Source organism: Neopsephotus bourkii, unplaced genomic scaffold (genome assembly GCF_033783945.1).
Source record: "Neopsephotus bourkii isolate Nb327-2 ecotype Australia unplaced genomic scaffold, CSIRO-AGI_Nbou_v1 NB_936, whole genome shotgun sequence".
NCBI classification, from domain to species: domain Eukaryota; kingdom Metazoa; phylum Chordata; class Aves; order Psittaciformes; family Psittacidae; genus Neopsephotus; species Neopsephotus bourkii.
Window position 1 is genome coordinate 371,340 of NW_026901430.1, and position 20,069 is coordinate 391,408.

At 48.3% G+C, this 20,069-nt stretch overlaps 1 protein-coding gene and 1 long non-coding RNA gene across 3 annotated transcripts in view; one reads left to right on the forward strand and one right to left on the reverse strand.

The window, feature by feature from the left end:
• The window catches only part of CD99L2 (CD99 molecule like 2), a 78,437-nt gene that overhangs the window by 18,510 nt on the left and 39,858 nt on the right, over positions 1-20,069 (reverse strand). For both annotated transcript variants that reach the window (XM_061358010.1, XM_061358008.1), the window contains exon 2: positions 12,296-12,383. In XM_061358010.1, the coding sequence (XP_061213994.1) occupies positions 12,296-12,353 (58 nt within the window). In that variant the 5' untranslated portion in view covers positions 12,354-12,383. The remainder of the gene's footprint in view (positions 1-12,295; positions 12,384-20,069) is intronic.
• LOC133214758 (uncharacterized) lies at positions 12,786-18,746 on the forward strand. Its single transcript, XR_009726224.1, has 2 exons — positions 12,786-17,373; positions 18,446-18,746. It is a non-coding gene; the product is annotated as an uncharacterized LOC133214758 (long non-coding RNA).

Here is a 20,069-nt window from a genome sequence, read left to right on the forward strand (position 1 = left end):
CCACTAAGACCAAAGCACAGTCCTATGCGTGTAGGAAAAGCAGAGCAATTTGGAGCTGTGGCGTTAGGGACAGCCTCTGGGAGCAGCTCTGGCTAGGCAGGAGGGTAAGGACAGGTTCATGCAGCTGCATTCTCTGCAGATGTGCCCAGACTGTCTCATGAACACAGACCTCCCCTGAAGTTAGCTCTGCCTTGAAAAGCAGCCTCTGAACTTTCCCCGTCTCTTTTGCCACTGCCAGGGAAGACAAGAGGAGATGCCCCTGCACAAACACCTGCCAGCAGCCTGCTGGGGCAAGGGGAGGCAAGGGCTCTGCCTGCGGTGAAACTCAGCGCTCTGCACCCACCACAGCAGTGGGACAATGGGGGACACTGGGGGTACATCACCCCAGCCCAGGGCATGGCCAGGCGACAGTGGTGGGACACAGTCCCTGGCTGGGATGGCCCCTGCTCCTGGCAGGGAACACAAGGTAACTAATGCTGTCGTCCTCGATCTCCATTCCCAGTGAAACATAGTGATTTCCACAAGTACTAATCAAAATCATTCTTGATTATGGCAAAAACAACCTCTGCTGAAGTTTATTTTTTTTTAATGCAATTAACAAGGGTATATGGTAATTCCAAGCAATCTTGCTCTTGAGATTAAAGGAAAGCCTGCCAGGAAGCACATGAATAAAGCTTTAAGATGAGAATTTGCATAATGAAGACTTTCTCTTTGTGAAGGGACTAATGGTGGTTATGTTTGAAACCTATTAACAGAAATGCCTAAAAGCTTCTGCTAAAGCCACTGCGCTGCCACCATGACCCACGCAAGCTCCGTCACCCTCAACGCCCTCCATACTGCTGGATCCCTGCTGGGAATATCAGCTCCACAACACCCCAGTGTGCCCTCACCTTGGTGAGCCATGCCAGATGGGGCAGGATGGGCAAGTGCAGGGCAGCACAGCTTGTGCTTAAAGCCACAGGGTAGTTGTGTGTTTCAGTGCTGGATCAGAAGCAGATGACTGCTGCAATCTGATCTGAAGGCTTACTAGGAATTATCTGAATCGTTCAGCAGCAGCATGATATGCTCAGCACCCAGCAACAGGGATGGAGGTGGTGAGGAAAACACAACCTCCAAAACCAGCCTGCATCAGGTGGGCTTCAGGCTCCTTCCAGCAGACACCATCAGCACTGCGACAGGAAGGTCATGGTGAGCAGAAAGCAAGCCCTTGCTGGCACTGGACACTGGAGGGACAGCAGTGCCCACCTGCCCTGCGCCAGGCTGAGGCCTGCCTGAAGGTCCAAACGCATCTTCTCCCCACCTCAGGGGGAAGGACAGACCTCCAGGTTGCTCCCAAAGCACCCAAAGAAGCAGCGCTGCCCCGTACACCCTGCGGTGCTCCACAGGAGCTGCCAGCGGGTCACTCAGCAGAGAACAGACAAAAAGCACACCATAGAGGAGCGTCCCATCTGCTGCCATCTCACACAGCCCTGCTCACTTCTCCACAGCAAGATTTAACACCTGGAGGGAAGTGCCCTCATCGTCTCTTTCCCAGCATCTGCATTTGGTAACCAGCTCACAGAGGGAGGCCTGTGGTATTTACCAGATGTGCCTGCATGGACACTGCAAGGAAACATCAAAAGCTGAGGTCTAAGGACAGGTCTTTTCCTCCTCACTTTTGGCATGTGAGAAGAGCCTCTGCTCCAGACCTGTCTGAAGGAGGATGAGAGGCTCGTCAGGCAGCTCTTCCCCCAGCCCTGTCCTTCTTGGAGCAATGGCAGCTCCACCATCAGATCCACCAGCCTCCACTGCCAAACCCACCAGGGACCATGACCACCCAGCCGGCTCCCACAGGGACAGAAAGCACCCTCAAATCCAGAGGCATTTCTTCATGCTAAACTGTCATCCCAACTTTCTCCTTCCTTCCAAAGTTTCCCTCTCACCTGCTCTCAGTCTCACAACTCAAACCACTGGTGATTACTGTGTTTTCATGTTTTATTAATAAAAATGAGATGAGAAGGGCTATTAGCAGAGCAGCTCGGCTGCTGCCAGCTGATTTTGCTTTTCAAACAGGGACCAGCTTGGAGGCTGCAGGAGCATGGCAAAGAGATTGTTCTCCACACGCCTGGGAACTGAGATGCGAAGGAGAAAATTTGCTGTCAGAGGGAAACAAAGTGTTTCCACACATTCCACTGCTGTCAGTGTTGGTGCGTCACTGTGACAAAGCTGTGTGCAGGAAGGGGCTGCAAGCACCAGCTGGCCCCAAGATGCTGCATCTCTGCTAGAGACAGCCTAATGCCGGGGGTGACGTACTGAGTGCCCAGGGTAGATCTGTACAGCCACACAACATCTGCTCAGGAGAGGGTGCCCAGACTAGGGCTGCACATGAGATGGTGCTACCAGAGCTGGGAGAGGCTTCACATTAGAGTTTCCCATGGGATGCCTTGAACCAGTAGCTGCAGACCAGGCCTGCTCCATCTCTGGCTCCACAGCATCATTCTCTCCCAGTCCCTACATGAAACAAGTATTTCACCAGATCTTCTTCCAGCCCAGTATGGTCAGAAAGCAGGTAGCCCTGTTCTGGCAATACAGCATAGCAATCAAAATGGTTTTCTTCAATATCAGCACTCAAAGCTTTCAAGGTTTCCAAGGCCCTCTGACATCTCTGAGCAGGTGATTCTAAGCAACTTTAATAAGATAATCATTCTTTGAGTTTTGTGTCAAAGAAGTCTCTGCTGCCGGATTGCCAAAGCCTGCTTTCAATTAGTCCCAGATCAATCCCATCAGGAGCAAAAGGCTGGCAGGTTTTGAGCACAAGTATCTAAGGCTTCTCCATAAAGTGGAGTGCCTGAGCCCACCTGTACCCATAATGAGGGTGGGATGATGCCCAGCTTTCTGTGCCTGGGTTGAGTACAAGGATATTGCAGTAGTGGGCTAATGCTGGCAGGGGGAGCTCAGCCTGTCCCAGCCCTCCTAGCTCTGCCACTGAGCTCTGGGAAAATGCCTCAGGTAACCCCCAATTCAAAGATGCATTTGATGGGAAAGGAAGTTGTTTCTTCACTCTTTTGCTGTTTCTTTGGTTTGTGGGGGTTTTGTTGTTTGCTTTGCTTTTTAAGGTAGAACAATTTATTATACCTAAAGGATGAAAGGATGTGAACAGCATCATTCTTATATTCCAAGAGTCCAACTGCTTTGCAAGTGGCAGAGAGGAAATCAGCACTGACAGGTTAGGCAATAGCTAAAGATGACTTTCTCAGGTCACAGAGGAACCAACAGTGATCCAGGACTCAGGTTTTTGCCCCTCCAGATGCACTGTGCAGGGGTCCACTGGAGAATTGGATTACTGCTCCTGCAGCAAGGTAAGGGGAGACACTGGGATGCTGTGATTCTGGTCCCAAGCAGGCACAAGCCTGAGCTCCTCAGAGTGGAGGGCAGATGGGCAAGTCCCAGTGCAACGATGCTGAGATCAACCCTGCCAGGGAAAAGTAGGCTGGGAGCAGGAGGCAGGATCTGATCTGAGACCATTCTGTGGGCAACCCTGGCCCAACCTTTGTCCAGGAGCATTGCCCAGCCCCACCAGGCATAAGGTGGGACACATGGAACGCTGTATTCATCATCCCCCATGAAGGTCAGAAAGCACAGCAAGTACCTTTTACTGTGGCTGCTTTCACATTTTCCTGCATGCTGTCCACCAGAAACATTTTGAGGCACGTTCACATTAGCCACTTGATTTCTGCTTACACGTTAAATCATGACTGTGAATTTGCCTAGGGCCAAAGATGCCTGTTTATCAACCAGACAACAAATTCTGGCATGAAAGTGTCTTGTTCATAAGCCAGCACAGAACAGCTGATAACAAAGACAGTGATGCAGAAGCCCAAAGAAGACTGAAGTGGGAGATTAAATGCTTATCACCTGATTCCTGATGGAAAGAGACTGCTCTCATCAGATAAAGATTGAGAGAAGATGCTGTAGTTAAAAGTAGGTAAATAGGGAATTACACAGTAAAAGTGCTGGTTCATCACTAGGGATGTGCTGTTCCTGTCGTGCTGTGCTATTTAAAATCAGAGCAGTAGTGGAAATGAAGACTTGGGTGATGCTGACAGATGGAGCAAGGCCCCGTGAGAGCGTGGGGGGCTACAGCCCTCTCCTCCTGCTGAAGGCATTTGTCTGCCCCATCACACAGCCTGCAGTGCAGGGCTCCTGCCTGCCTGCCTGCTGCTGCTGCAGTGCCTGAACTGCCTGCACACCTTCCCACAGCACCTCACCCTGCAAACACAGGGTGTTGGATCAGGATGGGGAGGTGTTTAGGATCCAGCCTCTCCTGCTCTGGGTGAGGTGGATCTCTGGAGCATCACAGACCTGGGTGGTGCTGCCAAGGCTGCTCTGAAGGAGCTGCCAGCATGAAGAGACAACAGGGTGGGGGCTGCAATCTCTGCAGGTAATGTGAGCAGGTGGGGTAGGATCTGGTGCTGATTTTCAGCCTTCAGCTACAAGACCACTCCTCTTGGCTCACCCATAGCAAGGAAGGTTGTGTCCCATCCCTCAGCCTTTTGCTCTGCTTCATTTTCAGTAAGGTGGGTTTGGCTTTTTGCTTTCATAGAGGAGTTTGGAAAACTGGAGGTTTGGGGAGCTGAGTTTGGGGTGTGCATCCAGCTGCTGCTGCTTCTTCCTGAGCCCAGCACAAGCTGTGTCTGCAACTGTGGAGGTAAATCCAGGGCGTGCATCTGACTGGTGAGCACCAACTGAGTATCCATCACCTCCCAGAAGTATTAGTAGGAGGGAAAAGCAGAGTCCTGTGTTAAGCAGGTGGGAAAGGTCTGCTGAAATACTTTTGCTGGGATAAAAACTGTTGCTGTTAAATGTCTATTTACAAGAAGAAACTGAAAGATTTGTTAGACAATTTTATGGTTTGGGTTTTGTTTTTCTATATGTGCAATTATTTTGTTACTATAATTTACAATGCTATCTTTTAAAGTCATGAAAGACAACTGTTTAACCCTGAGATAAAACACCTTCCTAGGTAAGGGAGGTGCACAGCAAATACTTTTGCCTCCACTTACCAGGGGAACAGCTGCCTTATCACCAGAGCACCATTTGCTAGTGATGCAGCATGAACTAATTTGAAACGTAAAGATAGGAGCTCATTGAGCTCAAAGACAAATCCACCATCAGGTCCCTTGCTCCCTCTGACCTTACTTGTGCAGGAAACAGTACCAACATACACAAAGCAAACTGCCTGTAAACTGTTACTGAATTCAAGTGTTTTGGCTTTGAGTTTTCCTCTGTGGAAGTATCTAAATCATTCACTCAGTTAAGACCATCATTACAAAAGAGAAAGAAGGAACATACCTTTTTTTTCAAACATATATTTAACCTCACTTAAAAGTCCTCTGTTTTCTGCATGAGGCTAAAGAAATGGATTGGGATCAGTGTGTATTTTGAAAATGCACAGGCTCAAAGCTTAGTCCTGTCCTGTGGATTTGGGGAAATAACGAATTCTGGTTTCCTGGCAAATAATTACACACAAGCTGCATGGCATCCACTCAGTGTCTCTTGACAGTGCGTGAGACAGTCTGTCACCAGCAGCAGTAGCTGAAGCCCAGCGAGCAGGACCAGGCTGAATGCCCACCCTAGCTGAAGCATCTGGGTTACAAACCAGCCTGCTTCTGGGTCAGAGAGCAGAGGCTTGCCTGGGGAGAGTGGATGCTCAGGGCAGGCTTGCACCAGCTGGAAGCATAGCTCCGAATGGTTTAGCTTTGGGGACTGTGACCTTTTCAGCCTGGTGTTGCATTGGCATCAGGCTACACGGGGATTTCTCTGGCCAGAAGAGCTTCCAGCGTGGGAAAAAGTGTTGGGCAAGGGGGACGTTTTGCCAGTTCTTGGTCCTTCTACCTCTTAATGCCATGACAGCATACCCTGAGGTGCACTCAGGATCTATAGTAGGAATTATGCAAATCTAAGAGGAATGCTATGTACTGACTGGCAGGATGGAACCTGGGGAGGCTTTTTCTCAAAATGAGGTAGGCAGGGTCTGGCATTGGCTTTGCACAGGTCATCCTGTCTGAAAAGATGACCCAAGTCCTGCACTAGCAGGGACACATGAATGGAGGTGTCTGCTCATCAGAGAGATGTGTGCTCCAGCTAGCTGCTTGCTTTCATCCCATATAGGTCATATAGGGATCTGACTTTGAGACTTTTCCTTAAGCTCCTACCCCTAAAAGCTCATGTTTGTCAACAGATGTTGCTTTAACATCACATGTTAATGTGCTTATCAAAACCTTATTACATGTCTAATGTACCTTTTGCAGCACAAGCACCTCCTTTGCTGGAGGCTGGAAACCTCTTCTACTTTGCCTCCCATCCTTCTACAGTCAGCACTGCAGTTACCCCTGAACATCCCACCAAGATTATGTCCTTCAATGTGATTCTTCCAACTTTCATGAATTCTTTCTATCCAGATTTCTTTGTGTGGGGGGCAAAGAAAGCATCTCAAAGGGCAGGCAAAACTCTGAGCAATTCCCTTTTCCCAGCACTCTGTTTGCTAGAGACAACCATTTATCAGCCTGTGGAGCCTACCAACAGCAGAATGATGCTGTTCATGGCGTCCCTCCTCCCTGTCTGAGCTGCCACCTCCAAAATCTTGTCAATGCCTCTGGGTTTGCTTTCTTTGGCTTTTCTACAAATATGCACTGAATCCCAACAGCAGACCTGGCCCACTCCTTCCCACGAGATGCTGCTCGTGTTCTTTGGTATCTCAGGGAGGAGGAACTTGCACACAGCATCAGCTTTCCGCCTGTAGCCCCAGTACTCCTGCCTCAGTAATTTTCTGTGTTTCTTAGACAAGCTTTGAAAGCAAGGAAAAAGGATCTTGAAGTGACTACAAGACAGTTTTGTAAATATGTATTAGCATTAACTTTATTCACATCACAACAGCAGGTTTCAGAAGATCAAAACCTGACCCTGTGTGGCTCCACTGAAGTCCCTGCAAACATAAAGAAAGTATTTGCCTCACTTTGTGGTGGCGAACAGGCTCATGTTGGTGCTCTGTTTCTTTCTCAAAAGCATCGTTCACTCAGCAAATGCATTCTCGTGCTCACATCCCAAATCACAGCTTGTGTTTTGATATGCCACGTTCATCTTCTCCTGTTTTCCTCTATTCAAGTTCTTCTACCAATTGTGAGTTCTATCAATTAGATTACAAAGGAATTATTGCAAAGGTTTTTCTCTCTGCCATCAGTGTTAAGTAGTTTATTAAACATACATTTTATTTTTAGAGTGGCTTCAGAAGCCCTGCCTACTAAAACCTCAACTTCTCCTTTAGTTAATTGTAAAGCCAATGCCCTAAACCTCCAGGAGATATTTTTCCAAGGAGAAACCAATTTGTTTTTAAACTGAGCAGTCCTAAAAGTTTATTCTAGTCAACACTGGAGATCAATAGACTCTTTTGTTTTATGTGCTTTAAGGGCTGAAATGGTTGCAACAGATGTAAGGAAAAAAAATTCGTTTCTGTAGAGGGGGAACAAGCCCAAGGGTTAGATGGTCGTTTCCTAGCACAGATATTACTATGCTGGTAGAAGAAAAAGTTACAAAATACAAACAGAAGTATGGAAATTAATTATTTCCAAAGCTATGTACAGAAATATCTGGGCATGGCACATTTAATTAATGCATATTTGTTCAGAGATCAGAGATAATTTGTAAGAAAACCAATTAAGTTTTTCCTGCTTTTTCATAGGCACTAAAGACTCTATAAAAGTAAAAATTATTCTCTAAATGTATTACTTTGACTTGCTCCTGATACCTAGTAATTATAAATTGAATAACATAATAATGTATTATAACAAAGATTTGTAATGCAGGTAAATGCCTAACACAGCACTGCTATCTATCTCCTTCAGCCTCAACAGCAATGCCAAACCAGCAGCTTCCCTTCCACTCCGAATTCCTCCCTGCAACTCTCCTGGCACAACCATGGCAAGTGATCCTGGCAAGTGATGGGCACAGGACGGGTGGTTTACCTGGCACCAGCACCCCCTCCTCTTCCACCTGCATCCACCACTGCCCTTTGCAACACAGAGCCCGGACACCTGGAAAAACATCTGGAAATGAGCTGGCTCCTTTCTGCTTTCTCTGTGCTGCTGGTTGGGCACTGTTGTGTGGAGACTCTGCAGAGGAGCCGCATGCAGTGACTGGAGCCATCTGTACAACAGTTATAAATAGCTAATTATACTGTCTAATATTACTTTCACATTTAAGTAATTATTGCAATTGCTGGTGGGATATCATAGTCACACTCAAGAGAAGAGGTGACCTGTGAGATGCTGTCTATTAAGACACAGGATGACAACATGGAGAGCTGCCCATCACTGGAGATATTGCAACTTTGGAAGATGTGCCCAACTATGCTCATAGCCGGTTTGCAATCATGAAGCTTTTCTTCAAGCTTTTATAATGCAACGTAAAGCATAAAATCTGGATGTGCCCCTTCTCCCTGGCCTGTAAGAGGTAACCTTGTGGTCCACGCAAGAACACTGACCTACCATCTTCCATGAAAGCACATCTGCGTTTCTGTAGTAGCTTACCACGAAGGTGAGGACAGGAGAGGGGAAAAAACGACTGTGGGAAGTTCCTTGTTGGACTGTTTCCCTTATTTTGCACAAACATGTGGCTAGCCCTGGATGACTTAAACATAACTACTTTCTGAAAAGCCACCCTCAGGGATCCGTGTTGGGACCGGTCTTGTTCAACATCTTTGTCACTGACATGGACAGTGGCACTGAGCGCGCCCTCAGCAGGTTTGCCGATGACACCAAGCTGTGGGGTTCTGTTGATACGCTGGAGGGAAGGAATGCCATCCACAGGGACCCTGACACGCTTGTGAGGTGGGCTGATGCCAACCTCATGAAGTTTAACCATGACAAGTGCAAGGTCCTAAACCTGGGTCAGAGCAATCCCAGACACAGCTACAGGCTGCGCAGAGAAGAGATTCAGAGGAGCCCTGCAGAGAAGGACTTGGGGGTGTTGGTCAATGAGAAAATGAACATGAGCCAGCAGTGTGTGCTTGCAGCCCAGAAAGCCAACAGTATCCTGGGCTGCATCAAAAGGAGTGTGACCAGCAGGTCGAAGGAGGTGATCCTGCCCCTCTACTCTGTGCGTGTGAGACCTCACCTGGAGTATTGTGTGCAGTTCTGTTGTCCTCAACGTAAAAAGGACATGGAACTGTTGGAACAAGTCCAGAGGAGGGCCACGAGGATGATCAGGGGACTGGAGCACCTCCTGTATGAAGACAGGCTGAGAAAGTTGGGGCTGTTCAGCCTGGAGAAGACTACATGGAGACCTCATAGCACCCTTCCAGTATCTGAAGGGGGCCTATAGGGATGCTGGGGAGGGACTCTTCATTAGGGACTGTAGTGACAGGACAAGGGGTAATGGGTTCAAACTTAAACAGGGGAAGTTTAGATTGGGTATAAGGAGGAAATTCTTTCATGTAAGGGTGGTGAGGCACTGGAATAGGTTGCCCAGGGAGGTTGTGAATGCTCCATCCCTGGCAGTGTTCAAGACCAGATTGGACGAAGCCTTGGGTGATATGGCTTAGTGTGAGGTGTCCCTGCCCATGGCGGGGGGGTTGGAACTTGATGATCTTAAGGTCCTTTCCAACCCTAACTATTCTGTGATTCTATTCTATGATTCTAACCTGGGAATTCAACATCATGCAACATGCTAGCATAGGGAACACTCGCCTCTGGCTGCAGCAAAAAGGCAGGGAATTCAGTTTCCTCCACTGCATCAAAATGCTCAAAAGGCTTCTACCTGTCACTGTACTGTGGGAATATGCCAGAGTTCAGTGGCACTAGAAAGCGTCTTGAGCAATCCCTATTTCCAGCACTGCACCTACAACCATAGAGATGCTGAGAGCAGAGGGATCCCAGCAGCTCAGAAGTGCAGATGGATGTGGCATGGCTATGTCCACTGAAGCACACAGTGTACGAAGTGAAATACAGGGGGATTTGACCAAAGGGAAACCCAAAACCTCCTGTGTTTTTTCAATTATAAAGTGGGGTGGGTGTTTCTGCTTTATCGGACAGCCACAACCAAGATGCACACCGTTCCTGTCCCAGTGGTGTATCCAGACCTTAGCTGCAGGAATCAACCAAAGTAATGAGTTTGATGTCAAGTTTGGTAGCCTTGGTTCTTGGTCATTTGTAAGCCTCCAAGCTTATGAGAGACTGGGCTGCCTGCAACTGCTGGCAGTGCTGGAAAGACTGTCACCAAAGAAGCCAGGAAAAAAAGCCGGCAAATAGAGGCAATGAAGACATCTGATTTCTTCTGCTGCTGCACTGAGGAGCTGATAGAAAGCCCTGACTCAGAAACTCGCTTCCTTTCCACCACTTGGTATCTTCCTGTGGGCATGGGATGACAGCAGGGAGGCTGCCCTACTATCTGGAAGGCCTGTTCAGTGCTCAGGTGGGCACTGCAAAGTTGCTCCAAAATGTTTGGGAGAGAGACAGAGGGATGAGGAGACACCCACCACATCTGACACACAGAAACACCAGGGGAGGAACCAGAGGCCATGTGGAACGGCTGAAGCTGGGCAGCAGTACCTCATGTCTGCATGTCCAGTGTCAGCAGAAGAATTTGTAAGTACAGAGCCCGCCTACCTTTATGTAGTTATTTCCATGGAGAGGCAATTTAGAGCAGCTCAGACAGGAACTGAACATAATGTTGTTCAATTACCTGTGAAGCCTTGTGCTGGCAAAAACAATTTATGAATGTTTCAGTGAAACTCATTTTGATACAAACACAGCCAAAGTCATTCAAGAGCCGGACCCAGCAGTCCAGTGCTCCAAAATGAAACAGAAAAGCATTTTTCCTTGCCCATGTTGCAAACAACATGGAATACAAATGAGTAAGTTTTTTGCTGACTAATCAGTTGGGGGGGGGGTGTACATTTTAACCTGCAATCAGGACTTTCTGCACAGTCTTTTAGCGCTGCCTGTCCAACTGATACCCACCAATTAAAAATATAGCAGTTAAGCTGGTAAGCATAAGCAACTTTGTACCATGCTGTCACCCTTCCATGTTCATGAGTAGCTACATACCTAATGCAAACAGGGACTAATTTCAGGCTAACCCACAGAAAACCCATTCTTTTCCAACAGCAAAAGCAGCTCATGGCCCACTTCACTCTTCGTTTGATGCTGATATGTTCTAATCAGTCTGGGTTTGAAGGGTACCTCCTAGCTAATAGCACAGTTTTAGAAAAACTTTCCCAAGACATAACTGCTGTCAATTTTTCTGTACAGTCTTTAAGAAGCCTTTTTTTTTCCTATTCAAACAGCTTTAAAAAAAATACTATTATTATTATTTTAATGAAACAGTTGTGGTAACCTTTACATTGATTTTAGCCCTCACCTGAACCCCCCAAAAAATAAATTCTTGTGTTATTTTTTCCTTATCTTCCTAGCAGCTGGGAGTGATTTCTGGGTTAGACTAGTCTGATCTTCAGAAATAGCACTGGGACTAAAAAAGAGTGAGAATACAACCTGCAACCCAAGAAATTTGGGTCATGCAGAGAATCTAATCCAACAGCTCAGTAAGCAGAGGGCAAAACCCAAATCATCCTTCTGAGATGGCTCTGTGCCTCCCTCCGTTTCGGATTATCAGACACTCACTGCTCCTGAGCTTTATACCTGCAGCATCACACATTTTGTTTGAATATCACTGTTACACTTCCTCACGCAGAGGCATGCATTGCGTTCCGAGATGCTCTAATCAGCAGTATTGTTATCTAATGCCAGGTTTTAGAGCCATCCTATCTGTCAGATACCTGTGCAGGAGCGGGGAGCAAAGGAAAGGGCGCTGGCGGGAGAGGTGAGTGATCGGGGATGGCGAAGGCCGGGCCCTGGCGCACAGGCTGGCGTCCGGCCATCTGCTGCGGTGTCGGGGCGCTGCGCAGGGTGCGGCCCGGGGGCGATTCCCGGGCGGTGCGTTCTCCTGGGGCCCCGCTGGGGGACCCTCCTTGAGGGTGCATCTCCCGCCTACCCAGGCCTCACCCGCTGGAGGCTGCATGCACCGGGAGTGTACCCAACGCGAGGATGGGGGGGCTGACTGCAGCCTCCGCGGGGTTCCCTAGGGGGCACATCCTGCGGGGTGACTCCGGCCGGGCGGAGTGGGGGGCTCCGCCGTGCCTGGGCCGGACCCGCTGCAGAGATCACGCGGAAGCCTCGCCCCGGGGGACAACCCCCCCCCACCCCCCGCTTCAACCCCGGGCCGCTCCTTCCCGCTGCCGCCCCGCGGAGCAGTCGGCACCTACCTGCGCCCAGCAGCGCGGCGAAGGCGAGGAGCAGCCCCAGGAGGCGGCAGCCGGCCATGTCGCGGTGGGGCTGCGAGTCTGCCGCGGGCTTGGCCGCCTGCCTCCGATGGGGCGGGGCGGACTCTCGGTGCCGCCCCCCGCCCGCCGGGCTGCGCTCCGAACCGGGCCACAGGGAAAAGAGGTGGGGAGCCTGCGGGAGTGGCGGAGTCGCGGCTGGAGCTGCGGCCCGCGACGGTCTACCGAGCGCCGGCACCGGAGGCAGCTGCGCTGCGCGGCCCGAGCCCTGCCCGCCTCTACCCGTCGTGGCAAAAAGGCGTTCCCACGGCCCCGGCGCACATCCTCTCGCTGGGCGTGTGCGGCGGCTGCGCTGGGCTCGGCTCGGCTCGGCTCAGCCCGGCCCCCGCGTTTGCTCATCGACGTGGGGAGAGTTCGCGCTGAGGATGCGCAGCGAACTTCTGCGGGGCACGGGTCGCGGCTGCCCGAGGGGATGGGCTGCAGCAGCGCTAGGGCCCGGCCGCAGCACCCTCGGGGCCGCGGGAGCCAGCGGGGCACAGTAATGATGCCGGGATAGGCCGATGGTGGGAGGGGGGGGCTCTGTCCCGCTCCCGAGAAGCGGCTGTGCAGGGGAGGGAGCTGCTGTGATTTCATGCCAAGCTTTTAACGCGGAGGTTACGGAGACTTAGAAATGTTAGCTGGAAGCGACCTCTGGAGGTCTCTAGCCCAAACGCCCCCTCGGAGCGGGACCCACGGACAACAGGTCAGGTCAGCTGTGGCTTTGGTCGGTGTGGAACTGAAAACCTCCAGGGATGGAGGTTCCCCCATCTCCCTGGGCGACCTGCGGCAGTGCTGCCCCACCGCCTGGTGAAGGAGATTCTCCTGCGGCCTGTCTGACTCTCCCGCTGACCCTGACCGCTTATTTAGCTGTCACCTCCTGTTGTGACACCTACTACTGCCAAGAAGAACTTGGCTCCATCATCTTAATAATTGCCCTTAAGTAGCCGTAAACTGCAATTAGATCTGCAGATTAGATCTCGCCAAAGCAAACAAACTGCCCCTTCTAGTTCAGGTGCACCAGGTGCTGGAACCACTTCTCTACATCTCTTTTGAAATGGGGGGAGGGAATCGTTAATGATACAGGAATTATCTTTATTTATTGCTATTTATAGGTGGTTTCACTACAGAAAAGGGGGTGAGGATGCAGCCTATATTTAGGCCCTAAAGCGTTAGTGAGGACTAAAAGCCTGAAGAAGCGTCTGGGTTGTCCTAGTCTCACCCCACCTCACAGCACTTGGGAGATACTGCTGTCCCTGGCTGCTCTAGCTGAACATCAGAGCAGTGTCTCATGTCCGGAAGGTGCTTTTTGTCCTTGGTGGGAACATCACCTGAAAAGATGGTGAGCTAAAAAGTACATGGAGGAGTTACAGTCATCTTCAGAAGTGCTTGGGTTGAGGGATGCAGTGGGCTAGCAGGGGCAGCCTGGTTTTTATCTGTGGCCATGTGGAAGACTGCAGGCTCCACGCTCCCAGTGCCTTGCCTTCCACTAACGTTCCAGGGGGAGGGTCTGCAAAACCCACACCAGAGCAAGCTTCACTAAGTTACCATAGTTCAGCATGCTGATATCGTGCCGTCACAGTACATGATGCTTATGTACTGTGCAACTCTCTCTACTGCAGCAACCAACAGGAGTAACAGGGGTCCCAGGTTAGAGATGAGCTGAGCTAGAGAAGGTGCACGTCAGCTGCTATACAAAACCATCTGTGCATTCACAATATTGCCTTTCTTCCTGTTTATACAATGAAAAAATCGGGATTACAGTCCAGTTTGAGTCAAACTAAAGACAAGTAGCAGGACAACGCTTGTACCTTCCCACTCTGATTCCTCAATAACCTCTTCTGTCAGCTATTAGTATTTCAGTGGCTTTCCATGCCTCTGGTAATTGTTGGGGGAGGAGGTGGTTAAAAAGGCTATTATATTAGAGTTAGCAAGCCTGAAGGCATGAGAGAGCATCGCAGCAGCTGATGCAACCCGTGACAGTATATTGTTTGCAGTTCTGTGCGAGCCTGGGGTGCACACCAGTGCCTGTGAGTTGATTCATAACTACAAAGAGAAGTATGAATGTACCATTTAATTGACAGGAGGGCGGGCAGCAGCAGTGCTGTGCTCCGAAACTGGAGGGAAACAGGGCGGTTCAAACTGGGAACTCATCTGACTGAATTCCCCAATAACCTAGGGTGCCGTCTGTGGCCGGTGATGCCCAGCCAGCGCGGGGCTGTGTGCAGCAGCACAAGTTGTGTCTTTAAGGGAAGCCAAGCCCAAGGCAGCTGGAAAGCCTGGGGACCAGCCAGCAAGTGACTCAGCATCGCCTGACCTGTGCCCAGGAGCCCGGGCTATTCTTGGTTGCGGGTGTGTTTAAGGCAGGCAGCCCAGACTTAAACACTTCCAGTTGCTCTGCAGAGGATGTGCCTGTGCTGAGGCTGGAGCTTTGCATGCATTATGTTGTCCAGGGCTGTAGTGCCGTCTTCTTGTTGGATCGCTTTCCTCCAACCTCAAGGGGGCTACGGCCTTTTCATTTTCTTCTCTTGAGCTAGATGCAACTGTAATCCTTAAATAGCGGAATAAATGGCCATTGGAGGAGCTTTCAGTGGGAAAGTATACTTGCTTCCCATTGTGTTTTAAGAGGTATCATGCTCAATTCTTCTTGCTGCCTTTGAAAATCTGCTCCCTGGACTTATCATGCTTTTGTCTATGGGAGCAAAAATATGCTTAAAGGGAAGGGGAAATGCTGATCAGGAAAGGTAATGCTGGGTCACACAAAAATCTGGTTTAGAATCTTTTTCTTCCTGAATATTCAAATCGTTTAGAAGGATTAAAACATGTAATCCGTTAGATCTCAGAGCCCCTCGAAGGTGCTAATCTCGTACCCTTGATAAGTGATGGACACATAAAAAGCATCAATTTAGCTGCTAGTGGAGTGCTCCTGTTTTAAAAGCAGAATGAGCTGTCATGTAGAAATGCATAGCCTTGCCACACAGTTATCTGTGATGGAAAATGAAAATACTATAGACAATTTAAAATGCGCAGTTTCAGAGGCTGAATTACATTTTCACCTGTGTCCATCTCCTGCCTGAGGTACTTGCTTCCAAATACAGTAATCCTTTTTTAAGTAAAAAAATTTGCTAATTTGGAGTCTTTTAAATTCCCTTACAAAACTGGAACGTGCATGATCAGATTTTCTAAATGCCTTGTTTTCTAAAGTCCTGATTAAAGTTGTGATCCAAGTAGTTCCTTAAAAAAGACAAGTCAAGCAGTAGTATGAGATGGCAACACTACAAACAGCCCTTATCCTGTGCAACCCCAGTGGCCCTGTGGTTAAGTATCAGGGATATTCCCAGTCTCTTCCATCGCCCCGGAGAAGGAAGGAGCAGCTTTCCCTGGGCAATGGGCTGTCAGGCCGCCGGGCTGTCGGCTCTGGTCCTGTGCCAGAGCTGAGATCCAACAGATTTTCCTCCTGCAGTGCCAGCAGCTGAGCTGAGGGAAGGGGCCAGGGCTCTGTTCTCTTCAACCCATGGTGTTCTGTGGCTGGCTGCAGTGGCTTGCCCGGTGGAAGTCACAGCTGAGTAGAGCTCCCTGTAAACAGACTTACTCTGCTTCTCACTGCCTGCCAAGTGCTGAGGACTGCTCGTCGTAACCATTTTCTCAGAGAGCCTCCAGTCCGGTTCCTCCAAAAACTGATGCATTGGGGGATGTTTGTACAAGCTGATTTTAAGTATGGGATTTCTCTGCCTACATTAGGTGTCAAGACTCCTGCTGTAATCAAAAGTGAGGGGCAGGATCCTAATTACAGCGCTCTCAGTTGCACCCTAAAAGATCCCTTGTCTGTATGGGGAGCATGGGTACCTTACATAGGTGCTTAAAATGGGTCTGAATGTTCCCTGTTGTGTGCTGGGTCTGCCACTGCTACTGCAAACAGGCACAGAACCTCTTTGCCTTGTGTAAATCAAATGCTTCAGCTGCACTCTTAAAGGAGAAATGTTTGTAGCACTTGGATGGAAATTAACTGGAGAGTGCATTTATTTTTGGCCAGTCCCCTGGGAGCACCTGCCAAGCATTACCTCTCATTTCAAGCCTGGCTGTTCCTGTTGAGAAAATCTGATGGAGCTTCGAGTCTGGGTCAAGGTGAGCTCCTGTCTCTTCATCAGCTGCCTGTGCTGTTTAAAAGGGAAGGAGGAAAGCAAGCTAAGCAGTGGATTGGGTGTGAGGAATGGTGTGCTCCTGCTAGACAGCTCAGCAACAAGAAACAGGACTGCTTGGGTATGGTTTATGTACCGATTAAATGCACCTGCTGGTCCCCAAGCATCAATGTTCAGTTTTAGAATGAAAATGTTGAATCATAAATTAAACTGAGAAAATTAATTCCGGCCTCGTCTATTCTGGGACGATAGCCAATTGCTTAAAACAAGGCTTACCTGCACCTGTCTGAAACCAGAGTACCTGGCACAAGCCATGGTGCCTATGTAAAAGCTCTCCAAGGGTCATTAATGCTGTTGTATGGACTTGCTCAAGTGTCGGCGATGGGGACTTTGGTATTGGGTGGACCAATCTCTCCAATTCCATGGAAGTACAACTGGAATGTGCACAGGGATGTGCCTTGCAGGGCGCCTCTTTTCCCACTTCCCAGCACCATGTCAACAGTACCGTGCTGGTCCAGGGCTGGGCATGGCAGCTCTCATGGGCAGAGATGCTGAGGAGTTTATTTACTCAGAATAACCATGATCTCAAATGGAAGGATACTGGGACACTGGGGTCGATCCACGTGTTTCTCAAACACATTAGAAACTGATGTTTGCTCTCTAAATTCCTGAAAAGCAGCAAAACCTGGTGTTTTCTTTTTTCCTTTTTTTTTTTTATTATTTTATTTTCCACCAGGGACAGAAATTGCTGGCTGAGAATCTGAGGCCTGAACCCAAAGAAAACATATCTCAAAAGCAGCGTAACTGCTCTGGCCAAGGTTTTCCTTTCTTCCTCTCTGCCTTACTCCAGAAGTCTGCAGAATCCAAAAGGTGGATATAGAGTATAAGGTGACGTTCAGTGCATCAATGAACATTTGTAAAAGAGCTTTCCTGCCTTTCCCAGCAGTTAATAACTTTGTTGCACAGAATTTAGTTTTTCAGAAAGACCTCGTGTGTTTTTTGGCTGACTGAGGACTGGTGAGGAATGTTCTTAGTTACATATGGGGAAGATTTGGGGTTTTTTTTTAGGGCAAAACCCCACCAGAACCTCAAACAAACAAACTTGCTTTCACCAGAATCTCTGTTCCTGATGTGGGCAGTATTACCTGCAGTAATAAAACAGTGCATAAAGCAGCTTTATTGAGACTGGGAAGGGTGGGAATTTGAGTGAAGAACAGGTAGTATCAAGCAAGCAAGGTGTCTGCTTGGGTTTTTTTCCCCCTCACATTGGACAGGCCTGATCGATGTGCCTATGTTAGTATAATGGTGGGGTGGGCACTGGGAAAGAACTGATACAACTCAGGCCTGATACTGCTTGGGAGGAAAGTGGTTTTGTTTCCAAATCCTGAATGTTGGCCCTTGGAGGAGAAAGATGACTCTCTCTTCTTGGCTTCTAAGCCTGAAGGAGACTTATAGCACAGCTAAATTGTACATGTCCCTTGGGAAGGGTTTTGTAGCCAAAACCACTAAAAATCCCAGACTCTTTCTCTAAATACAGTCCTAGGAAATTACCGTGGTCTCGATCTAATATGTACTCTGCATTGTATGATGTTGTCCTTCTTTTGTAAATAAAGGTTTGCTTCTTTACTCAGCATTATACCTGCAGTGGAAAAGTTCCATCAGGTACAGCAGAAGTTATGTACAGAACAGGTAACTAATGCTTATCAAATAAAAAAGATTTGGGATTGGTCTAAAGTGATTGCACGTGGGTTGCTGGGTTCTTTTGTGTGTTTGTGCATGGTTTGGTTTTGTTTGGGGTTTTTGTTTTGTTTGGTGGTGGGGGTTGTTTGGTTTGGGTTTTTGGGTTTTTTTTTGTTTGTTTATTGTTCTGGGTTTAGTTTTGGGTTTGCTTGGTTTTTGTTTTTTTGTTTTAACCATGCCATGAAATTTTGCAATGATTTAATGTTAAATTTTGCTACAGTTTCAAAAGCTGTGCTCATGCCTCTGATACTTTCTCTATGACTCTGCTGTAAATGTGAGAGAGAGTTTAAAACCCCAAGTGTCAGAGATGGACAAGTTCTTCTCAGACCAGTGCACAGTTGTTCCCATTTTGGGAGCACTCAGGGTCCCCACAGGCTGGTAATCTCTACTACATGAGCTGCATTGATAGGAATTTGATGTTTTTAACTTAATATTATAGGGGTAATTTTCTTTTATCAACCCCTGAGGATGTATATTAAGTGCTATTACGTATGACATAAATACAGGAAAAATCTATAGAATTCTGACCTTTTTTCCATGCTTTTTGTTGTACTCTGGTCCTGGCTCTTGGGCTGGTCACCATACGGAGTATGGGACCTGACCCCTCCCGATGGAACTCCATGATAACACGAGTCAATGTGGAAGGATTCGTCCAACTGCCCTTAGATGAGGTTATTTGCCTGCAAACCCAGTTGTTTCTACTGCTGATGCCAGAAAGTGGATCTCCAGATATGGCAAAACTCCAGGGCTAGCAAAAAGCGGAGCTGGTGGGTGTTTAACTGCTGACTTAATGAACAGAAAAAGATCTGACACTATTTTGACGTACGCCTGAAGTGATTGTTTTTTATGCTCTACAGCTTTGATATTTTTTTCCTGTCTTGATTTTAACTCTTTTTTCCCTTTTCCCTCTTACCATCATATCGCTTTCCCTCCCCCCTCACCTCCTACATTCTTTAGCATCTTCCTGGTTTGGGGGGGATCTAACAGTCTTGCTTTGTCCAGTTCTGGTCTGTGCTCGAGTGGGCTCTAAGCAGCAGTAACAAGCCTGCTGAGATGCAAAGAGCAAATGCTCTCCAGCAGAGCAGGCTGACACATTGGGCAGACCTCAGCTGCTGGCAGGTGATTACAGAGTATAAACCCTGCCCATAGTAAAGAGCAGAACAGACTCTCAGCTAGAACAGGCAGAAACCTTGTTTGTGCAGGGGTGTATTCAAATCCAATGCAATTCAACTGAAAGCTGTGTCCTCTGCTTGTCAGTCCAGGTGCTCGGGGCAGGCAGAGAGAGAAACTACCTTTGTGCTAATGATCTTACCATCAAAATAGACTTTTATTGCTAGACTGTAACATAACAGCCAACTTCCATGCCTAGACAGAATTCCCACTGATGTTAAAGGTTTTATTTCCAATGAGAAATTAGTAAGCACTGTGGATTTTGGAATATTATCAACATTAAAACAACAGTCTGGACTGTGTTTTCCCTGCTGTTGTCATGTGAAACACTTAGGGGTGACTAAAAGTGTAAGTCTCTGTTACTCTTTAATTTTGTTCATTTGATGGCAGAATTGCTGTCTCCTCAGTTAATTAATTTCTCCTGCTGCGTTCGGGTCTTTCACACAACACCAGGGAAAAAAAGTCTTTGAGAGTGAGACAATGTGGTGTTAACCCACAGAAGTTGTTAGGGGGGTCCGGGGGAGGTGAGAGGTTCTGAAAGTTGGTTTTATTGTTTCAGACTGGTTTTCCTGTAGAACCCAAGTGTGTGTGCCGCTGCAGTCAGCTGTCAGAGCAGCTCAATAGGAAGGAGTTTGGTTGACCCGCTCAGAAACCCATTATGAAATGTTGTGATA